The sequence below is a fragment of the Pseudonaja textilis genome, chromosome 2, assembly GCF_049901715.1.
Source record: "Pseudonaja textilis isolate UNSWEBS1 chromosome 2, rPseTex1.2, whole genome shotgun sequence".
NCBI classification, from domain to species: domain Eukaryota; kingdom Metazoa; phylum Chordata; class Lepidosauria; order Squamata; family Elapidae; genus Pseudonaja; species Pseudonaja textilis.
In genome coordinates, this window is record NC_141991.1 from 128,782,192 (window position 1) to 128,800,116 (window position 17,925).

Consider the following 17,925-nt stretch of genomic DNA (forward strand, 5'->3'; position numbering starts at 1 on the left):
AGAAATTGGTAAACCCGCATTGGAGGTATGCTAAATGCTAAAGACTATGCTAATGCTAAGGGGATATGGATTTCTGAATATTTAAAGAAAAATCTTTTTATGCTGTAAGTGGGAAGGGAGAGGAAAAAAAATTGGAGTAGAATTTGAAAACAAGGAGGAGACTGCCTAGAATTTCAAAGAGCTATTTGAACATTAATAAGACTTCAAAAAGACATATTTTAATTGGAACTTTGTGACTCAACAGTAACCCCAGGAAAAGAAATGGAAGAAAGGAAAAAGTGCTAAAAGAAATAGTTTATCTGGATTGTTTGGTGACTTTGGATCTTTTGGGAATTATTTTTGCTTAAAAGCACTTTGGTGGCTGTTTTGGGAAAACTTTTTTCTCTTTATAATGGCATTATCTGTGGATGAATCAAAAACTGAATATCAAAAATATAAAAAGGAAGAACAAGAATGGAAAGATACTTTGGGCACTCTTTTTCAATTTCTAGAAATGGCAGTACGTACTTATGGAGAATCGACTGCGCAGCAGGACGACTGGGATAAAGAAGAAGCCATTTTTGATGAACATGTGATTCTATTTGGGGAGGAGAAGAAAGAGGAAAAGAAAAAGGGGATTTTAAGACTTAAAAAGACAACCAAAAAAGATAAAAATGAGTTGAAAGGTGGATATAAGGTTAGAAAACAACAGAAAGGGGGAAAGCAGAAGAAGAAAAGGGAGGTGGAGAGACAAAGGGGTAAAAAGGGTAAGGAGAAGAATAAGCAAGGGAGAAAGGAAGGGATGAGAAGTCTTAATGATGGGAAGCAAGATTTAAAGAAACAAAATCCATTTAGAGACAATGGGTAAATTTAATTGAAAAAGAGATTCTGTAAGGTACATAAGATTGTGTTTTTATATGTTTTTTTTATAATAAATGATTAAGATATAAATGAGTATTAAGATGTATGATTAATTTTTTAATGGCATTGACAGTGGTACTAGCCACATTATATATCTATAAATCTGTTCTTTTGTTGTTGTTCTTTCTTTTTTTCTTTTTTCTTTCTATATAATACATTGTATAATTTTAGAATGTACTAAACAGAATCCCAATACAAGTTATGTGTGATTATTAGGATAGGGGAAAGAGTTAAAGGCGTCATACTCCAATCAGTGTACAGGAGAAGTTTTGTTTAAAGAGAAAAGATGAATGGATAGTTGAGAACAGACAAAGAATGATAAGTATTATGATTTGAACTGAGATAAGTAGAATAAAATTAAGAGAGTTAAAAGAAGGAAGAAGCTATATAGAAAATGGAAAATGGTAATAAGATATGGAATGGTATATAAAAGGAACATGATTTCTGAAGTTGTGTCTGTACGATGAGTTTTAACCCGGGATCAAGCAACTTTCAGAAAAGATGTTTTATGTTTTTTATGTTTTGTCTGTTTGTGTTTTGGAAGAGAACAATGAAATCATAAATAAGACAGATGGATATAAAAAATGTATACAATCTAAAGTAAAAGAGATATTTGAATAAATAGAAGGAAAAGGAGTAATAAAGAGAGTTGGGACAAGATATGAAGTTGAACAGATGAGGTAAATATATATATTAAATTGTGTTTATATGGAAATGTGATATTTTGGAATTATTCTGTCTTTAAATAAGATGTTGTATTGGCTTTTTCAGAAAAAGATTTCATATGTTATTATATTTTATGTTTTGTTTGTATATTGTTTTGTAAAATTAATAAAATTTGCTTAAAAAAAAAAAGAAACAATGGTACAATTGGGTCCAATCACATGGATGCCTCGGCTTATGTCTGTAATGACTTACAACCAAAATTCCACTTCCAAATGCACTGGTAAGTTGAGGGCAAACTGCACCAGAAAGCAAGTCTACTAGTGTGCTGTTCCAGCCAGTCTATGGGAATTGGATAGCTACTTAGGAATTATGAGCTGTCCCCTTAAGGGAACGCATCATGGTAAATGTAGTTAAAGGTATCCTGGGAAATGTAGTTCATGTCACGTGGCCACATCTGTAATCCTGGTTGGTCACTAATTTAACCCTCCCTGGGTTGGGGGAGTTTTCCTCACTTTTGCCTGAACTCCCTAACTCATGGCAGCTGCTTTCTATCACTATATGATGGGTTAGGAGATAACCATCTTTTACCTACAAGGCAGATATGCAAAGGATTGGTCATTAAAGAAGAACTTCATCACAAATGTGAGTTATGAGGATACCTGATGAACCAATAAATGTACTCTGTTATGGACATCTTGTAGAGTTTATCTATTTGCATCTGCACAGCTTACAAATCCACTACTGTGCAGAATACAGAAAAACTAGTTTTTTTCAGATCATCTTGTCTTGTAATCCTTTAGTCACAACAATAACCTATACCACCATTTGATGAAGGGGGTACGATAAACAAAATGAGCAGAGGCGCAAGTTCCTTTAAGATGATGGCAGAAGAGAAAACTATTGTAGACCTTTTGGGGCTTTTTTCCACCATAGAGGTTAGAGTTCACAATCATTTTGGCAATCCCATTATTTGTGGCAACTATGTATCTTTTCTAATAACCTTCCTGCAAAGAAAGAATAAATGTGCTGGAAAATGCAAAAACAACCCAACACTGATTTTACTGCAATAAATGGCTTCAACCCTTTCTTCAAGCCAAAAGAAAAAAGAAAGAGAAAACGGAAGCTGTATGTCATGCCGATTCTTTGAAGCAGACAGGCATTTCGGCATAGACTTTCCTGTGCAATTTGCCAAGGGATGTCAAGGTAGGGTTTTACATCTGTTGATCTGCATCATCAAGATCTGTAATGGTATGCAGGAATGACACTGGGAGACAGGAAGGAGAGCCACAGACTAGACAACATCTAAAAGATGTCTCAGCCATAGAAGAGGGAATAGCATGGGAAATGCTTCAAAAGAAACCCTCCCTAGAAAGGAAAAGGAGAAATACTTTCAGTCATACAAGATTCTGTTAATGTAACCTTACAATAAAAATAGAACTAGTACTCCTGGTTGAGCTTCCTGTCAGGTACTCCTTGACTGACAACCTTTTCTTTAGTGAAAGGTTAAAAAGTGGCACTGAAAAAAAGTGACTTATGACCGTTTTTTCACACTGCAGCACCCCCACGGTCACATGATCAAAATCCAGGGGAAATTACTCATATTTATGACAGCTGCAGTGTCCCGGGGTCGTGTGATCACATTTTGCGACCTTCTAACAAGCAAAAGTCAATAGGAAAGCCAGGTTCACTTGACAAACGTGTTACTTAACAACCGCAGTGATTCACTTAACAACTGTGGCAAAGCCCACAGCTATCTCATTTAGCAACAGAAATTTTGGGCTCAAATCAACCTTACTTGGCCTCTTACCTCACGAGTTTATGAAGCAGAAAACCAAAAGAATCATATTGTCAGTAAAATCTTTTAGTTAAAATGGAGACTTTCTTTCTTACATCTTGCTATCTATTCCATGAGGCATGAACCTGCAAATCAGCTTGTTTCTTAAGTAAGCTGTAATTTAAGGTATTATATTTTTTTACGGATTATAACTTTTCATGAAATATTTTAAATAGTTATATTACAGTTTCTAAATCATCATAGTGAAGTTTACGCAACTCTGTAAGTAAAAAATTAAATAATATATTATAATATATTTAATATATATATATTAAATAATATATTATAATATATTATATATATATATATATATATATATATATATATATATATATATATATATATATATATATATAAATAAATAAATAAATAAATAAAATATTATGGCATAACATAATTTGCCTCAAGCTCTTTTTAATACCTCTGGTGCAAAACACAGTAAAGATTCATCGGTTTCAACTTCTATCCCCTTGCACCTGCTTACTTCACTGTTGTAGTCTCCTTCCAGGAATATGAATATTTATGTGGGCAGTGAACCCAAGGTCTTCCATCCTATACAACAGCCCACACACAACACCTATGCAGACTATAGGCTATCTAACTTGAATAAATGCAGTAGAATAATTATAGGTTTATGTCCACAACTATATCTTCCATGTAATTGTTGGCTTTTCTCCATGATGGAAGGTGTAAGACAACATGCAGCAGGCTTTTTTTCTTCCTAGATACAAATTGACCTAATGATGCCCAACCTTTTGTCTGACAGATTGCACTTGCAAACAAGTTACACACCAAGTGGAAGAGATCTGGACAAGTCTCAAATGTAATTATGTAATGGAGGAAATATTAAACAAATACAGAATAATACATAATTACCAATAAATCACATATACTCATTGCACTGTAGTTAATATGATTACTTTTCATGTGTATCATCAGCTTACAATTTTCATGTATATCATCATCATTCTACAATTCAACAACAACTTTTATAAATAGTGGAACTTTGGGGACATGTCATTTGACATCTCATTCTGCATTCTTGATCCTAGGGAAATGTTGGACAGACAAAATGAATGGCTACGTTCATACACAAAGAGCAAACAATTGCGCATAATGCTATGCCACAATGGGTATATTTGCATATCAAAGAAACACATGATGTGTTCACTACTAAAACTATTAATATAATAGTTCTATTATATTGATTTAATTAATTTAAATCCCACCATAATCTGGTAAATCTCAGTGGCTAACACCATATGAAAAACATGAAAACCACCAGAGTAAGTTTAAAATAAATATAAGACAAAATGCATCACAAGGGTAACATGCTATTTTGGACCTTTAAAGCTTCTTCTAAGTAGGCCTTCTCCACTTTAAATTGTCCCAACTTGTTAAATCATCTAGGAAGAAAATTGCCACAGCTCCGTATTTCCAAGAAGCAAGGGGAGTGAAGGTAGAGATGCTGCTTTGGAATGGCCTCCCAACAGAGATCAGGCTGACTCTCTCCTTAATTCTTTACAGGAGCATGTTAAAAACTGGGGTTTGTTAAAAAACTGGGATTATCTAAAGTAATTATCTATTCCAGTGGTTCTCAACCTATGGTGCATGGACCCAAAGGGCTGCAATGTTGTCACAGGAGGCTTGAAGAAAAGTTATGATTTAAATCTTAAGTCTTGGCGATGCTTGGTCACAAAAGGTATTTAAAGGGGGTTGGTGGTGAAGAAAAGGTTAAGAACCATCGATCTAATCAGCATCACAGACTATCCAATATCTTAGTGAAACTAAATAATTTTATCAGCAAAGTGCTGATCGATTTGGTCACAGCAGTCAGGCAGAGATTCCAATGCTAACTCTTCTCCATTAATCACCCTGAGCAAATCTGCTGGATGACAATCAGCCAATGCAGTAAGAAAGGAGAAGTGAAGATGGCTTGTAGAGGCCTGAATGCCTACCTACCTACCTACCTGAATACCTACCTACCCATGTTCAACAATGTAGATAAGATGTTCACTCTTGTTACTTATAGAATAGATCCATGCCCCTCCTTGCTTATGAAAAAGACAGGAGGAGGCTGGATCATACAGATCTCCATCAGCTTGGATATTTTATTGCAAAATAACATGGAAAGGGAGGTGGGTGTACAGGAGGGCATTTGCGCCTAGCTTTGGTTAATGAACCAACTGTAGCCCTATATGGAGTAAGAGAGCCCTGTATCAGTGATACAATGCTCCCAATTATGACCTGCTAAGATTACTGCAAGGCGCAATATTGCATGAAGAGGTCTCTCAAGATCATTCAAAATGCAACTGGTACAAAATGGAACCACCTAGATACCCTGAGTACCTTAAACCTATGCTACAAGCAATACAATGGATTTCTGGGTGCAGTTTAAAGAGCTGCTTCTAAATTGTAACGTCCTATATGGCTTGGCACTCAGCTACAATTGATCCGAGGGAGGGGGGTTATAGTTGCCAGGAAGAGCTGTTTTTTTTACTAATGGAACAGTCTCCTCCAAGAAAGCAAGATGTTGTTTTCCTTCTAAAAGAAAGTGTAAGAAAAGTTCTTCTCGGGGACTTTAAAATGCAATTTATTGAGAATGGCAGGTGGGGGGGATATATATTTTTAATTTTTGTAATTGTTACATTATGTTGTTATACATATATATTTGGATTATTGCTATACACTACTATTGGTAAGAGTTGTGTTACTGTGGTGGTTTAGAAATCCACAACAACAACCACAAAAGACATATTTTATTGTATGCAAGTCCTACACCAAAGAGAAATGTAATCAAAGAACACAAACAAGACAACTCCCTTATCTTCCTGGCATCACTCTAACTGCAATCCTCCACACACAAAAAGAAAAAAATATATGTACACAACAGAGAACTGTACTGAATACCCTCCTGGTCCTCCTACACGCTCAGCACAGGCTAGTACAAAGCAGATCTAATCCCATCTGTTCATCTCATCTTCCAGAGGAGGAAAACCTTCAGCCTCTGCATCTCTGTTCAGAAAAGTCTTTCAATCCGGCTAACCTTAGGTTTACTTCCCTCCAAGTCCTTGGACACAACATCAAAAAGGAGGGAGGATAAAGGGGGAAAGATGAGTCATCCATATGAAATGCAGTGGACACAGTATTCGTCTTTTTTTTAAATATATATATATTTTCCTATAACACCCATCATGACCTACAATCTTGGGCCATGTAGCTCCTGGAGCAACTGATATAATATACTGCCTACTGTCCTTAAGGTAATTGCTGGCCACAATAAAATCTAAATTAAATGCATACGTTTTATCAGATATGCTGAACCTGGAAAACTTCACATTAACTCTCCATCTACTATAAATCATGTTAATGGAATAAAATATTTTAAATTCTAGACTGATGTTTTAAACCAGACAGCCAGAAAGGGCATGTGGGTGGGGGTGGGGAATCTAATGACATTATAATTTAGAAACCTAGGATTTTTCCAGGACTGAGAATTAAAAATTAACTCGCAAAATTGGCATGTAGCTAAACTAGAATTATTGTAACACACTTTCTAATTATACTGTGGAGATTATTCGTCAATGCAGTCTGTATTTTTAAAAAACCACTTTCTGACTTTCAGCTCAAAGAAATGGATGAAACAATATTTCTTATAGCCCCTTATGAACGCTACACTGTATATAAGTATTCCTACAAGCAATCATTTAGTGATCAGTTACAACAGTACTGAAAAGTCACATGACCATATTTCATACTTACGACTGTTGCAGCATTCCCATGGTCACATGATCAAAATTCCGGTGCTTGGCAACTGGCATGTATTTATGACAATTGCACTGGAGTGTGTGTGTGTGTGTGTGTGTGTGATACATGATCACCATTTGTAATCTTTCCCATCCAGCTTCCGACAAGCAAAGCCAATGGAGGAAGCCAGATTCACTTAACAACTGCAGTGATTCATTTAACAACTGTGGCAAAAAGATCATAAAATGAGGCAAAGCTCTCTTAACAACTGCTGTATCACACAGCTGTTAGCAACAAAAATGTTAGTCTCAATTGTGGTCATATATCAAGGGCAGTCTATACCTACTGATGTAAGGGAAGTGCCTACTCTCTAAATATAGGGCAGATAACCTGCTGCCTTCCAAATATTTGGGGGCAGGAAAGGCAGGACACAAAATAATATAAATACTCATATAAGGTAGATATAAACTGAGACACTGCTTCCATCTGCTGGGGGCCATGGGATCCAAAGAATTAAAATCAGAAAGTTCAAAGGGACAATTTATACCATTGAATCCAACCTTCTCTTTGCAGGAGTCTAGCAGATATAAAGGGATCTCAACAGATGATCATGCAGCTTCTATTTAGACACATTCACCAAACAGAGCTCAACACTGCCTGAACATTTTTTTTACTGTTGTTTTATTATATTCACCTTGAATCTGTTATACCTTTATTACAATTACTTTGTATCATGCACTTTGGGATGACAACACAAAGCAAGACCCTTCTGGTGCAACAATTCAACTCAAACTTATTTCCTTCAAATTCTCCTTGTTAGATTCAAGTTTCGTTCTTCATTATGTTGTTTACTCTTCTCTGATCCTTCTTAGTGTAATTCCCAAAAGCACAGTATTGGGTCTGACAAGTGCAGAACACATTAAATTATTTCCTGTGTTTTGGAAATTATATTTCTACCGATGCAGCTGAAAATTATGTCTGCCTTTTTGTACCACACTGCTGACTCACATTTGTCATATATTATTATATATTCAACTACCACTCCAAAACAAGTATCTTCCACTATATCTTTTGCACATCAAACTTCTTTTATCTAGATGAAGGGATCTATATGTTGCTGTTAAAATCCCATTTCAATATTTTCCATTATAATGTAGGAAAACAAGTCAGAGCTGCCTCTGGAAGAACCTTATACCCACTGGTAACCAGAACAAATCCCTTCATCACAATCCTAATAAAAACATGGTTATATGAAGCATATCTTAAAACTCAGTACACTAATAAAACCACATTGTAGCAAAAATGTCCATCCAAGAAAAAGACCCTGAAACCCAACTGGTATTAAAATGTTTCTATTATGCACAAAGTAGAAGAACACTGGCGAACATGACTTGTTTAACTATAGCTTAGTGGATAAATGGCTGCCTTCACATAACATGTTAAGCTAAAATCAAATCATATTCTAGTATGATATGTGACTTAGTTATGTCTTCTGCATTAAGAAAGAGAAGCAGTACATGATCTGAATATGCAATCATATTACTTGGCAGTTTCATTTAAACCCTGTAAAATGAGCAACTGAACACTGTGTTACATACTAGACTAAGAAGATAAAAACTAGACACGCTACAACGTTCAAAGGAACACACACAAAAAAGTCAAAGCGTTCCATTTAGGTACCATGAAAGCAAATTGTTAACATTCAGATACTACCACAGCACATTGATATATGGATATTGCAAAAGAAACAATGTGAATAAACTCCCATGAAAAATGCAAATGAAAAATGCAGATTATGAGAGAAATAAAGTACAGGAAACCATACCAGAAACGTACCAAGAAAATCACAAACATGGCAGCGGTCTAATGAGGGGGAAATAGCAATAGCACTTAGACTTATATACTACTTCACAGTGCTATACAGCCCTCTCTAAGCGGTTTACAGAGTCAGAATATTGCCCCCAAATAAAGAGGTAAGTTCTATCTTCCAAAGTGTTCAAAACCAGAAAGGGCCACCAAAACATACTTCTCTAACCTGCTGACTATCATAATAAAGCTTCACCAAAAGTGTGACTAAGTACTTACCCAGAAACAAATTATTTGACCTCATCCAACTGATTTAAACATGCATTTCGGGACAAAAAGCTTGAATGCTGTACTGGTACTTTGCCCCATGAGAACAAAGCACTAAGAGCACCAAAAAATGAAATTTTGCAGTCCAAGGATGAAGTGGAATGGGATGCAGGGATGGAGAATAAAGATAAAAAGCAAATTTGCTGGATATGCCAGATACACACAGATGCACGCCCGCCCCGCATGCACAAACACACACGAGGGTTATTGCTAAAGGGAAAAACTGGAGGAGCAAGTCTCCTATCATGCCATCACCAGTCCTCTATATGCCACCTCTAGCTCCTGAGGGAAAGCCAAGACATCAAATAAATGATCTGAGAAGGATTCTGTATCTTTAAGAACTCATGCAGAATACTTTAAGCCCCACTAGGCCCAAATCCTTCCCCCCCACCTCGCCGCGTATGATGCTGCTAGGAGAAATTACAGGGCTTGCAAAATATATATATATATCTCCCTTTCGGGGGCCGCTGCTAAGACGAGGACCTGCCTAGGTTGTGAAGAAGTCCTTGCGCTCCAGAAACCGGAGAGAGGGGAGCAAGGAGGAAAAAAGGGACGGAGTGGAGGAGTTCGCAGGCACAGACGAGGGCCCAAAACAGAGGTAGGCGGTGGGAAAGGGCTGCCTGGGGGGACCGGAAAAAGCAAGCGCAGCCGAGACGCGCCAGGGAAAAGGGCGGCAAGAACTCTTTCTTCTTAGGCGGGAAGCAGCAGGGCTCTCAACCCGGGCACCGCCGCCGGCCTTCTTCGGAGGTCGGTAGCCATCTGGCCGGGATCAGGCCAGCCCCGTCGACTCTCGCTTGGCCCCCAGCTCCGGCTCCATCTCGAGGCCCCCGCTGCACGCCGGAGGGAGAAGCCAGCTTGCTCCCGCTGAAACCAAGTGGGCGGCTCTGCACTAGGCCGTGCATCCCCCAGCTGGCGTAGCGGACGCGGCAGGCCAGCGAGTGAGACAGAGAGAGAGAGAGAGGGAGAGGGAGGGACGAGGCCAGAGCTGGGCGCCGGGAAAAGGGTCAGACGGAGGCGCCTTCTCCCCACGCTCGCCATACCTGGTCCGTGATGCTGAGAATCCCCATCTCCGGGCGGGGCCGCCCCCCCTCTCAGCAGCGCCGCCGCCTTCTCCTCCGCGCTCCCGGCATCGATCGCGCTTCGGCTGCCGCGGCGCCCTCCGGCTGCTTGTGGGGCGGCGGGCGGGGAGGAACTCAGCCCGCCCACCGGAGGGAGGAAAGCAGGCCGGCCGTGCCGACGTAGCGACCCCTGCCGGGGAAGCCCGCCCAGCCGCTCCTCCCAGCCCCCGGGGACCAGGCCGGGAAGACCCTGAAACCGGCTCTCCCTTGCAACTACAGCCCCGTGTCCACCCCGCGCCCCGGGTCGCTCTTTCGCCCGCCGGGCCTGCGTGGTTAAGCAGCGGCGCTTCGGGAGTGAAACCCAAGAGACGGGGTTGAGCCAACCCTGGTTCCGGGAAGCATGGCTACGCACGTGTGTCGTGCAAACATCTGCGGGTCCAAACCCGGGCAAATAAAATAACGCCGCGTCGGAGGCTGGCGCTGCACCAACTACATTGGGTTGATCTTGGCCTCCAAAAGTTAAGACGGGTGGGTTGTGGATAATACTTGGATGGGAGACCAGGGTAGAGTGGGAAGTTTTTAAAAGTTTAAAAACAATCCGTAGCAAAGCCAGTAGCAGAAATTCCCATATCAGGATATTCCCAGAAAACTACAACTATAGTAGTTTTGTGTGAAGTTCCTGGAGTTTACCTTGTAATAAGTTTTATATTGTTTCCATTATGGGAAGCCCCTCCTCCTAGAGAATGGAATATATTGTGGAATATTAAAAGAGGTAGAATATTATATTTCCCCAAAGGAGAAATGGAGAAACGTTCTTAGAAGCAGAAAGCAGCCCCCAGTCTTTCTTAATAGCCTACAGCAGATGTCCATCAAGAAATCTGGGCCAGCCTATTCACAAAAAAAACACCTTTACCTCCTGTGATGGGATTAAAATTTACATCCTTCCCCCATCCGGATTATAAAGACACGACCTTTTAGGACATAATACAATTAACCCACCACCATTAGAATAACAAAAGATACCAGGCTCATTACATTGCACAATCCCTGCAGCATTTCAGAAACACTATAAAAATCCTTGCACTCATCAAGCTAATTTGTTAGTTGCCCCAGAACTGTATGCTGTGGTTCTGCTCATCATTAAACACAATCCTTTCCATTCAGCCTCCATTTTATTTCCAGCACCTTTCTCCCAATTTGGAAGTGAACCAGGTGGATCTTTTCTTTCTTCCTACATCAGTCAAACTGGTGGCTTGCGAGCTGGATGTATCATGTGCAGACCACGTTTACCCCAGCTCCACAAAAGCAAAAAACATGTGATATCTCACATGACACAGTTGAGTTTGACACTTGTGTGGTGCACATTTTCCCTTAAAACATTAACAGAATCCAGAATAGTCCGAGAATCAGTGTTTCTGCTAAATAATTGACAGTCAAGATGAAAAGAAATTAATCAAGTAAAAATAGACAACGGAAAATCCTTTACCCAAAATTCTTCAAATTCCCAATTAAGTTATCCAGACCTAACCCACATTTCCAAGGACAAGGTCAGCAAAAACACAAATTAACATTAATTAAATTAGGTCTCCTAGTGAAATTGCATGTTCATAAGAATACACGCACACACCTCAAGTGTCACTGTAGAATCAACACATACACACTTCCATACCCGGGACAAGCTCCCCTGTTTAACTGTCACTTTACCTCATTTCTCTTTCAAGAGTTTGCCTTCAAGCATAGTATACAAATCCAAATTTGTAGTCATGAATTGTAGAAATATGAATCACTAGTTAAAGTGGCTTTAGTAGTTTCCCCTGAGAAAAATGAGAATGTGGTATCTCCATGCTCTATTGTTTTAGACTAAAGAGTGTGGATGGATGAGTGTTTAAAATATTCTGAGCTCCAAATTTTAACATTTATGGGATTAACTTCATCTGAGGCTTACACTCCTTTCAGAGTGCTTAAGGTTATTTATAAAACACATTTGAGTAAAAATATATATACTGTATTTTCCATGTATAATTTGAGTGAGCAGATTCATTGCTTATCCCTTCCCACAATATTGATTCCTTTATAAAATTGTGTTGTATGCACTGCTTTTTTAGATCATTAGATGTTTTAGGATATTTGTAGCTCTTTTCTCTGGAGAATGGCTATTAAAATCATGTGTTCTGGTAAGTTTGCTACCTGATCCGTGAGAAACTATCTTCCTTACATTAAGACACAAGACTCATTAGGTGCTTCCTAAAACCACCAGAAACTATAAAAATGACTTTCCCCCCCCTCTAATCTGTTGTGTACTTGGACAGATTAGGATTTGGAAACTGTAGACAGGACAATTTGTGTTAAAGATTATATATTTTTCTGCTCCCTGTCCATACATCTTTAAAATATATATGACAAAAACACCATAAATCTTCAAGATTGAAAACAAAATTGCCTGGAAGGTGTTGCACAAATGCAGATGGGAAAATGCCAGATGTATATTAATCCTTTGCATTTTACTGGAATTGTATTCAGTAGGGCCTGCATTCAGCTGAAAAGTTCTACTTCTTCCATGTACCCATATAGGATTTTGCAGTTAATTGAACATGATACAGATGAAAGGTCTCTACTGACTCAAATGCTACCCACTACTCATAAAACAGTCTCATAATTATTCAAGAAATTAAGAACTTCCCTTTGTAATTTCTGTTTAACTCTGTATAAACATATAATTATAACCAAGCCAGCCAATGACAGACAAATGTTGCCCAAATATAAAATTATAGACTTCCCTTGTATTTAAGGATAGGCCTCTGCTCAACATGATTTAAGAGTCTTTGATCTTCTGTCCATTTATCACTGCATTCCACACTTGCTGAGATTCAAGTTTAAAAAATACTGAGTTGCTGTCTTTATTAAACTTTAATTATGTTAAGAGTTGTTTCATATTGTATTATTACAAGCAATGTAGAATATTTCATTTTGATTTGTTGGAATTTTGGAGAAAATTTGGTGTGCCTTTCATTATTGGCTATTGATACCTAACAATGTTTTAGAAAGGTTGGAGAATGTACTATTCCTTTGAAGTGCTACAATGCAGGTAAGACTTGATCTTCGTTATACACCTCATTCTAAAACCTTGTAACTTGTGGGTGCATGTAACTGATGGTTAATATCTAAACTTCAAGTGGTATATGAAAGGAAGAGCAATTACTGTTCTAAATGTATAATGGATCTTAGTGCAATAAATGGTAAAAATTGCCATTAATGCCTTTTACAATATTAGATTAGTTTTCATAATTCCCATTTAGCATAGACATCACTATTTTGATAAGGATTATGGGAACTGAAGCTGTTTTTTCCAGGTTGTGAAATGTTGTGCAGAGTGCAGTAGAGGGCACTATCCATTCTTTATTTACTTCCAGCATCATGGATCAAAATTGTCCTAAATTGTTGTCTTTCTTAAATCCACTCCTATCATTTTACCTTTCATGCTTGCTGAATAAGCAAACATGTCTAGGTAATGATGCTTTATCTTCATACTCTGAAAGTTTCACCCATTAATTTCTACTAATAAAGCTATTGTTATATTAGATTAGCACACAGTAGCAATTACTACTATTTAATACTATATATAGTCAGTTCTCATGGCCATATTATATCCCTGGGAGATGTTTTGGAGAGTCTGTCTCCACCTGTTTTAAAAACAGTAGTTATTTAAAAATCAAGTGTTTATGTTTATTTTAAACACAGTATCTGCCTAAAATATCAGGGACTACATATGCCAGAAAGAGTCATATAGGGATAGCTTTTCTTTGAGAACAGAACCTATATTGACTCAAACCACAACCCCATCTAGTTTAACAATCTGTGTCACTCCAAAGCCAGCTGGATGCTTTTAGGAACCTAATAAGCTTGGATTAGAGAGCAGTAGCCCTCTGCAAATGATGGCTTTCAGCAATCGCTGTTAAAAGCATATTGTTTTATCCTTCTGCTTTTAAAACTTATGGGTGGGATATTCAGCTACTATTCATGGATGAGACAATTTATGCTTCTACAGCAGTAGAGGAAAGACTCTTGATTTGTTCAAACAGCAAAGCAGCCATATTAGCTCATGTGAACTGTATCCTTAATTAAATCTGGAGAGTATACAAGAGCCTGAGTCCTAGCTCAAGTCAAGCATTGTCGCTCTTGGCCATTTCTACCTTTTTCCTCCTTTGTTCTCCTTCCATAATTTGATCGTTGGTGAAAAATAGAGGGAGGGAGGGAGGAATGCTTGTTGTTTACCATTCCTTGGTAAAAGAGCTCTGAGATTTTGGAATATGGCCAAATCAGTGTCTCCATTTCCCAACCCTTGCAGATAGTCCAGAAAGGTACCTGAATACAACCAAGAAATCCAGTATGATCCGGAGGGGCAGATATTTCTCCAATTTCAGGCCCTAGTTATGGCTATCCTTTGAAACCATGTTTTTGAACCTTAGCTGCTTAAAGATGTGTGGATTTTAAATCCCAGAATTCCCCAGCCAGCATAGCTGACTGGAGAATTCTGGGAGTTGAAGTCCACACATCTTTAAGCAGCTAAGGTTCAGAAACAATGCTTTAAAACGACTAGTGCTTTTTCTGACCATGACTAGGCCAGAACCACAATTGAAGAGGATTCAGATGCTTCACAGGAAAAACAGTACTTTCAACTAAAATATGCATAACTCTATGCTGGTTTTCACTCTAATCATACCCAGAATCATGACAAAAGATCATATTAGGCACATTTCCTGCCATTTGGAAAAGTGGAAAAGGCAATCCCGGCTTCTCTGTTCCCCACCAGAATGGCAGCCCTGGCCATTCCGGCAGGCACACTAGGGCTGACAGTATCAGGCTAGAAACCAGGAGACTGAATGTTAGTCCTGCTTTAAGCACAAAGCCATTGGGTGACCTTGGGCCAGTCATTCTCCCTCAGCCCTAGGAAGCAGGCAGTGGGAAACCACTTCAGAAATCTTGCCAAGAAAACTGCAGGGGCTTTTCCAGACGGTGGCCAGGAGTCAACACTGATACAAAAGTACACAAACACAAATAAACAAAGACAATCGTACAATACACTTGGAAAAGGTTACTATGTTCAATTTGAACATATTGTATACAAGATCAATGTAATCTATACTCTCTGTACTTTTGCCACTTCCTTTCTGTATGGGTGTCTCCACAATCCTATTTTATCCTTTACCCAATTATTTATGCACCTGAGGTAAGATCATGCATCTGATCAATTGCACTATAGCCTAGAGATGACCAAAAGTTAGGTTATAATACAAATTCATAGGTCAGATCTGAGAATTAAGGAACATCCTACCTCTAAATGGATATTTAGCACAGGTATTTGTGATCAATATCACAATGAACATAAAACTATTCTTGAATTTCCCTTTTTCAGACTTTCAAGTAATTGACAAGGTTAAATATTAATGCATACCATAGATTACTTCGAGTAGGCTCAATTCCTATGATTTCATGATGGCCATGTAGATTTTTGGCAATGGTAGAGATATGGCTCTATTGTCTTATTCCAGACACATTCTCTGCTGTGATGCACTCATTTAGAATTAGAGGAATGGAAGGAAATAGTTGTTTCTCTGTGATATGATAAAATCCATGATTATGTTGATAGAGTGGAGGCCGAAGAAGGAATGTATGTTATGGTTATATTGCCACGTGACATGGCACGAGATGGCTCTTGTTGGATTTCCTGAGGAATTTGTGATTCAGAAGAGTTCATGGAGGAGGGGTTGGAAGTTGTGGGACTAAGAACCTTTTTTTAAATCCTGTTATTGGACCCATAACTCTCCATGTTTCAGTTCATCCCTGAGCACTCCTTCTGGAAATCTCCCAATGCAGAGCAAACGTTAGGATTTGCTTGCTATGACACATTGCAATAGACAAAACACATTGACAAAAGAGCTGCTCTGAAAAGGAATTGCACATTTCACTTTCAAACAGTCAGAATTATGTACAACTGGGAAATGAGACTGAACTGCCACAAATAAAATGAATAGTTTTTTAAAATTCATCTTGTAAATATAGATCTGCATTACAGATGGTGTTAGTTTTAAAACTTGATTTAGGTTGGAAACCAAGCTTGCTTTAGTTTGACTGATAAAGGGAAAAAAACCCATGCAAAAAATGGGGGGTGGGAATCTGAGCTTAAAGTCTGAGCTGAATTGGATTTCTAGTTTGTCCAAATTTTCCACATATAATTGTTCATCTAGTTCTCCAAGCCAACTTTATTTCAAAAATATAATATAGGATGGGAGAGAAGCATTATGAGACCAGAATCCTTAATACTATTACAAAACAATCTGAGATTGGTAATACCTCCTGTCATTTACACCAATAATACTCATAATTTCATCATTTAAGTCTTACCAATCACTCTGTCAAAGGACTTGGGTACTGCCACAATCAAAACAGAAGATTTTTTTTCTTTGTGAAGGCTATTTATATTTTACAGGCTGTCTGTTCTCCGACATTTGTCCTACATTGCCCTACATTTAAATATACAATGAAATTTTAATTATCTTCTCTGTGCCCCACTTATGTGTGCTACCACCTGAGCCCGACCGTGGCAGTTCAGACAAGGGTGCTGCTCACAAAAGTTTGTATCTCAATTGACTGGTTAAGTGTTGCCTGTGTGACCACATTCTTGTATCTATTTCGTTCCAGAGGAGAATCTTTTCCAACCTTCCCTGAAGAAGCCAGGAAGTGAACTTAAGCTTAAATGTAAATCATAACTGCACCACCACTCTTTCTTATAATTAGCAGTTATTGATCTCAGTTACACAGATCATAACTGTTCACTCTTATGCAAGATAGACTTTTCTGTAGACAAACCTCTATTATATATAATTAATATCTTAATGATTTGTCCTTATTTTTGTTAAGGCATATTAAAATGTCTAAGTATATAATGTACTTTCTTTTTGAAAACATGATATAGTTATTGTTAATTTATGTAACAGAGTAATAGGATAACAGAGTTGGAAGGGATCTTGGAGGTCTTCTAGTCCAACCCCCTACTCAGACAGGAGCCCCTATACCATTCCAAACAAGTGTATATGTATATGGTATGTGTGTGTATATATATACACACACACACACACACACACATATATACATATATATATATATGTATATATGTGTGTGTGTGTGTGTGTGTGTGTGTGTGTGTGTGTATGGTATTCAGTTGTTTACAGTCTGACTCACAGACGAACTCAGTACAGAAGCCTGATGATGGCAGGTGAGATTCTGCCAAAACGTTGCTACAACTTTAAAAGCACAACTACAATGACATGGGAAAATACCCGAACAAAGCTGAATACCATATATATATACACACACACATATATATATGTATATACCATATACATATACACTTGTTTGGAATGGTATAGGGGCTCCTGACTATCCATATAAGTGTATATGTAAATATGTAATTATACTCTCTCTCAGCCCAACTCACCTCAGGGTTATTGTGGGGAAAACAGGAGGTTTTTAAAATAATAATAATAAAGGATAAAAATACATAAATATTGAAGATAGTTACATATATTT

The 17,925-nt window shown here is 38.1% G+C and overlaps 2 protein-coding genes across 2 annotated transcripts in view; one reads left to right on the forward strand and one right to left on the reverse strand.

The window, feature by feature from the left end:
- Positions 1-10,711, reverse strand: part of ANKRD52 (ankyrin repeat domain 52) — a 64,531-nt gene extending 53,820 nt beyond the window's left edge. Inside the window, exon 1 of the mRNA XM_026717425.2 lies at positions 10,321-10,711. Within this exon, the coding sequence (XP_026573210.1) occupies positions 10,321-10,347 (27 nt within the window). The 5' untranslated portion in view covers positions 10,348-10,711. The remainder of the gene's footprint in view (positions 1-10,320) is intronic.
- COQ10A (coenzyme Q10A) overlaps positions 9,749-17,925 on the forward strand; it is a 28,725-nt gene continuing 20,548 nt past the window's right edge. The window contains exon 1 of the mRNA XM_087925226.1: positions 9,749-9,878. The gene's annotated coding sequence lies outside the window, so the exon portion shown is untranslated. The remainder of the gene's footprint in view (positions 9,879-17,925) is intronic.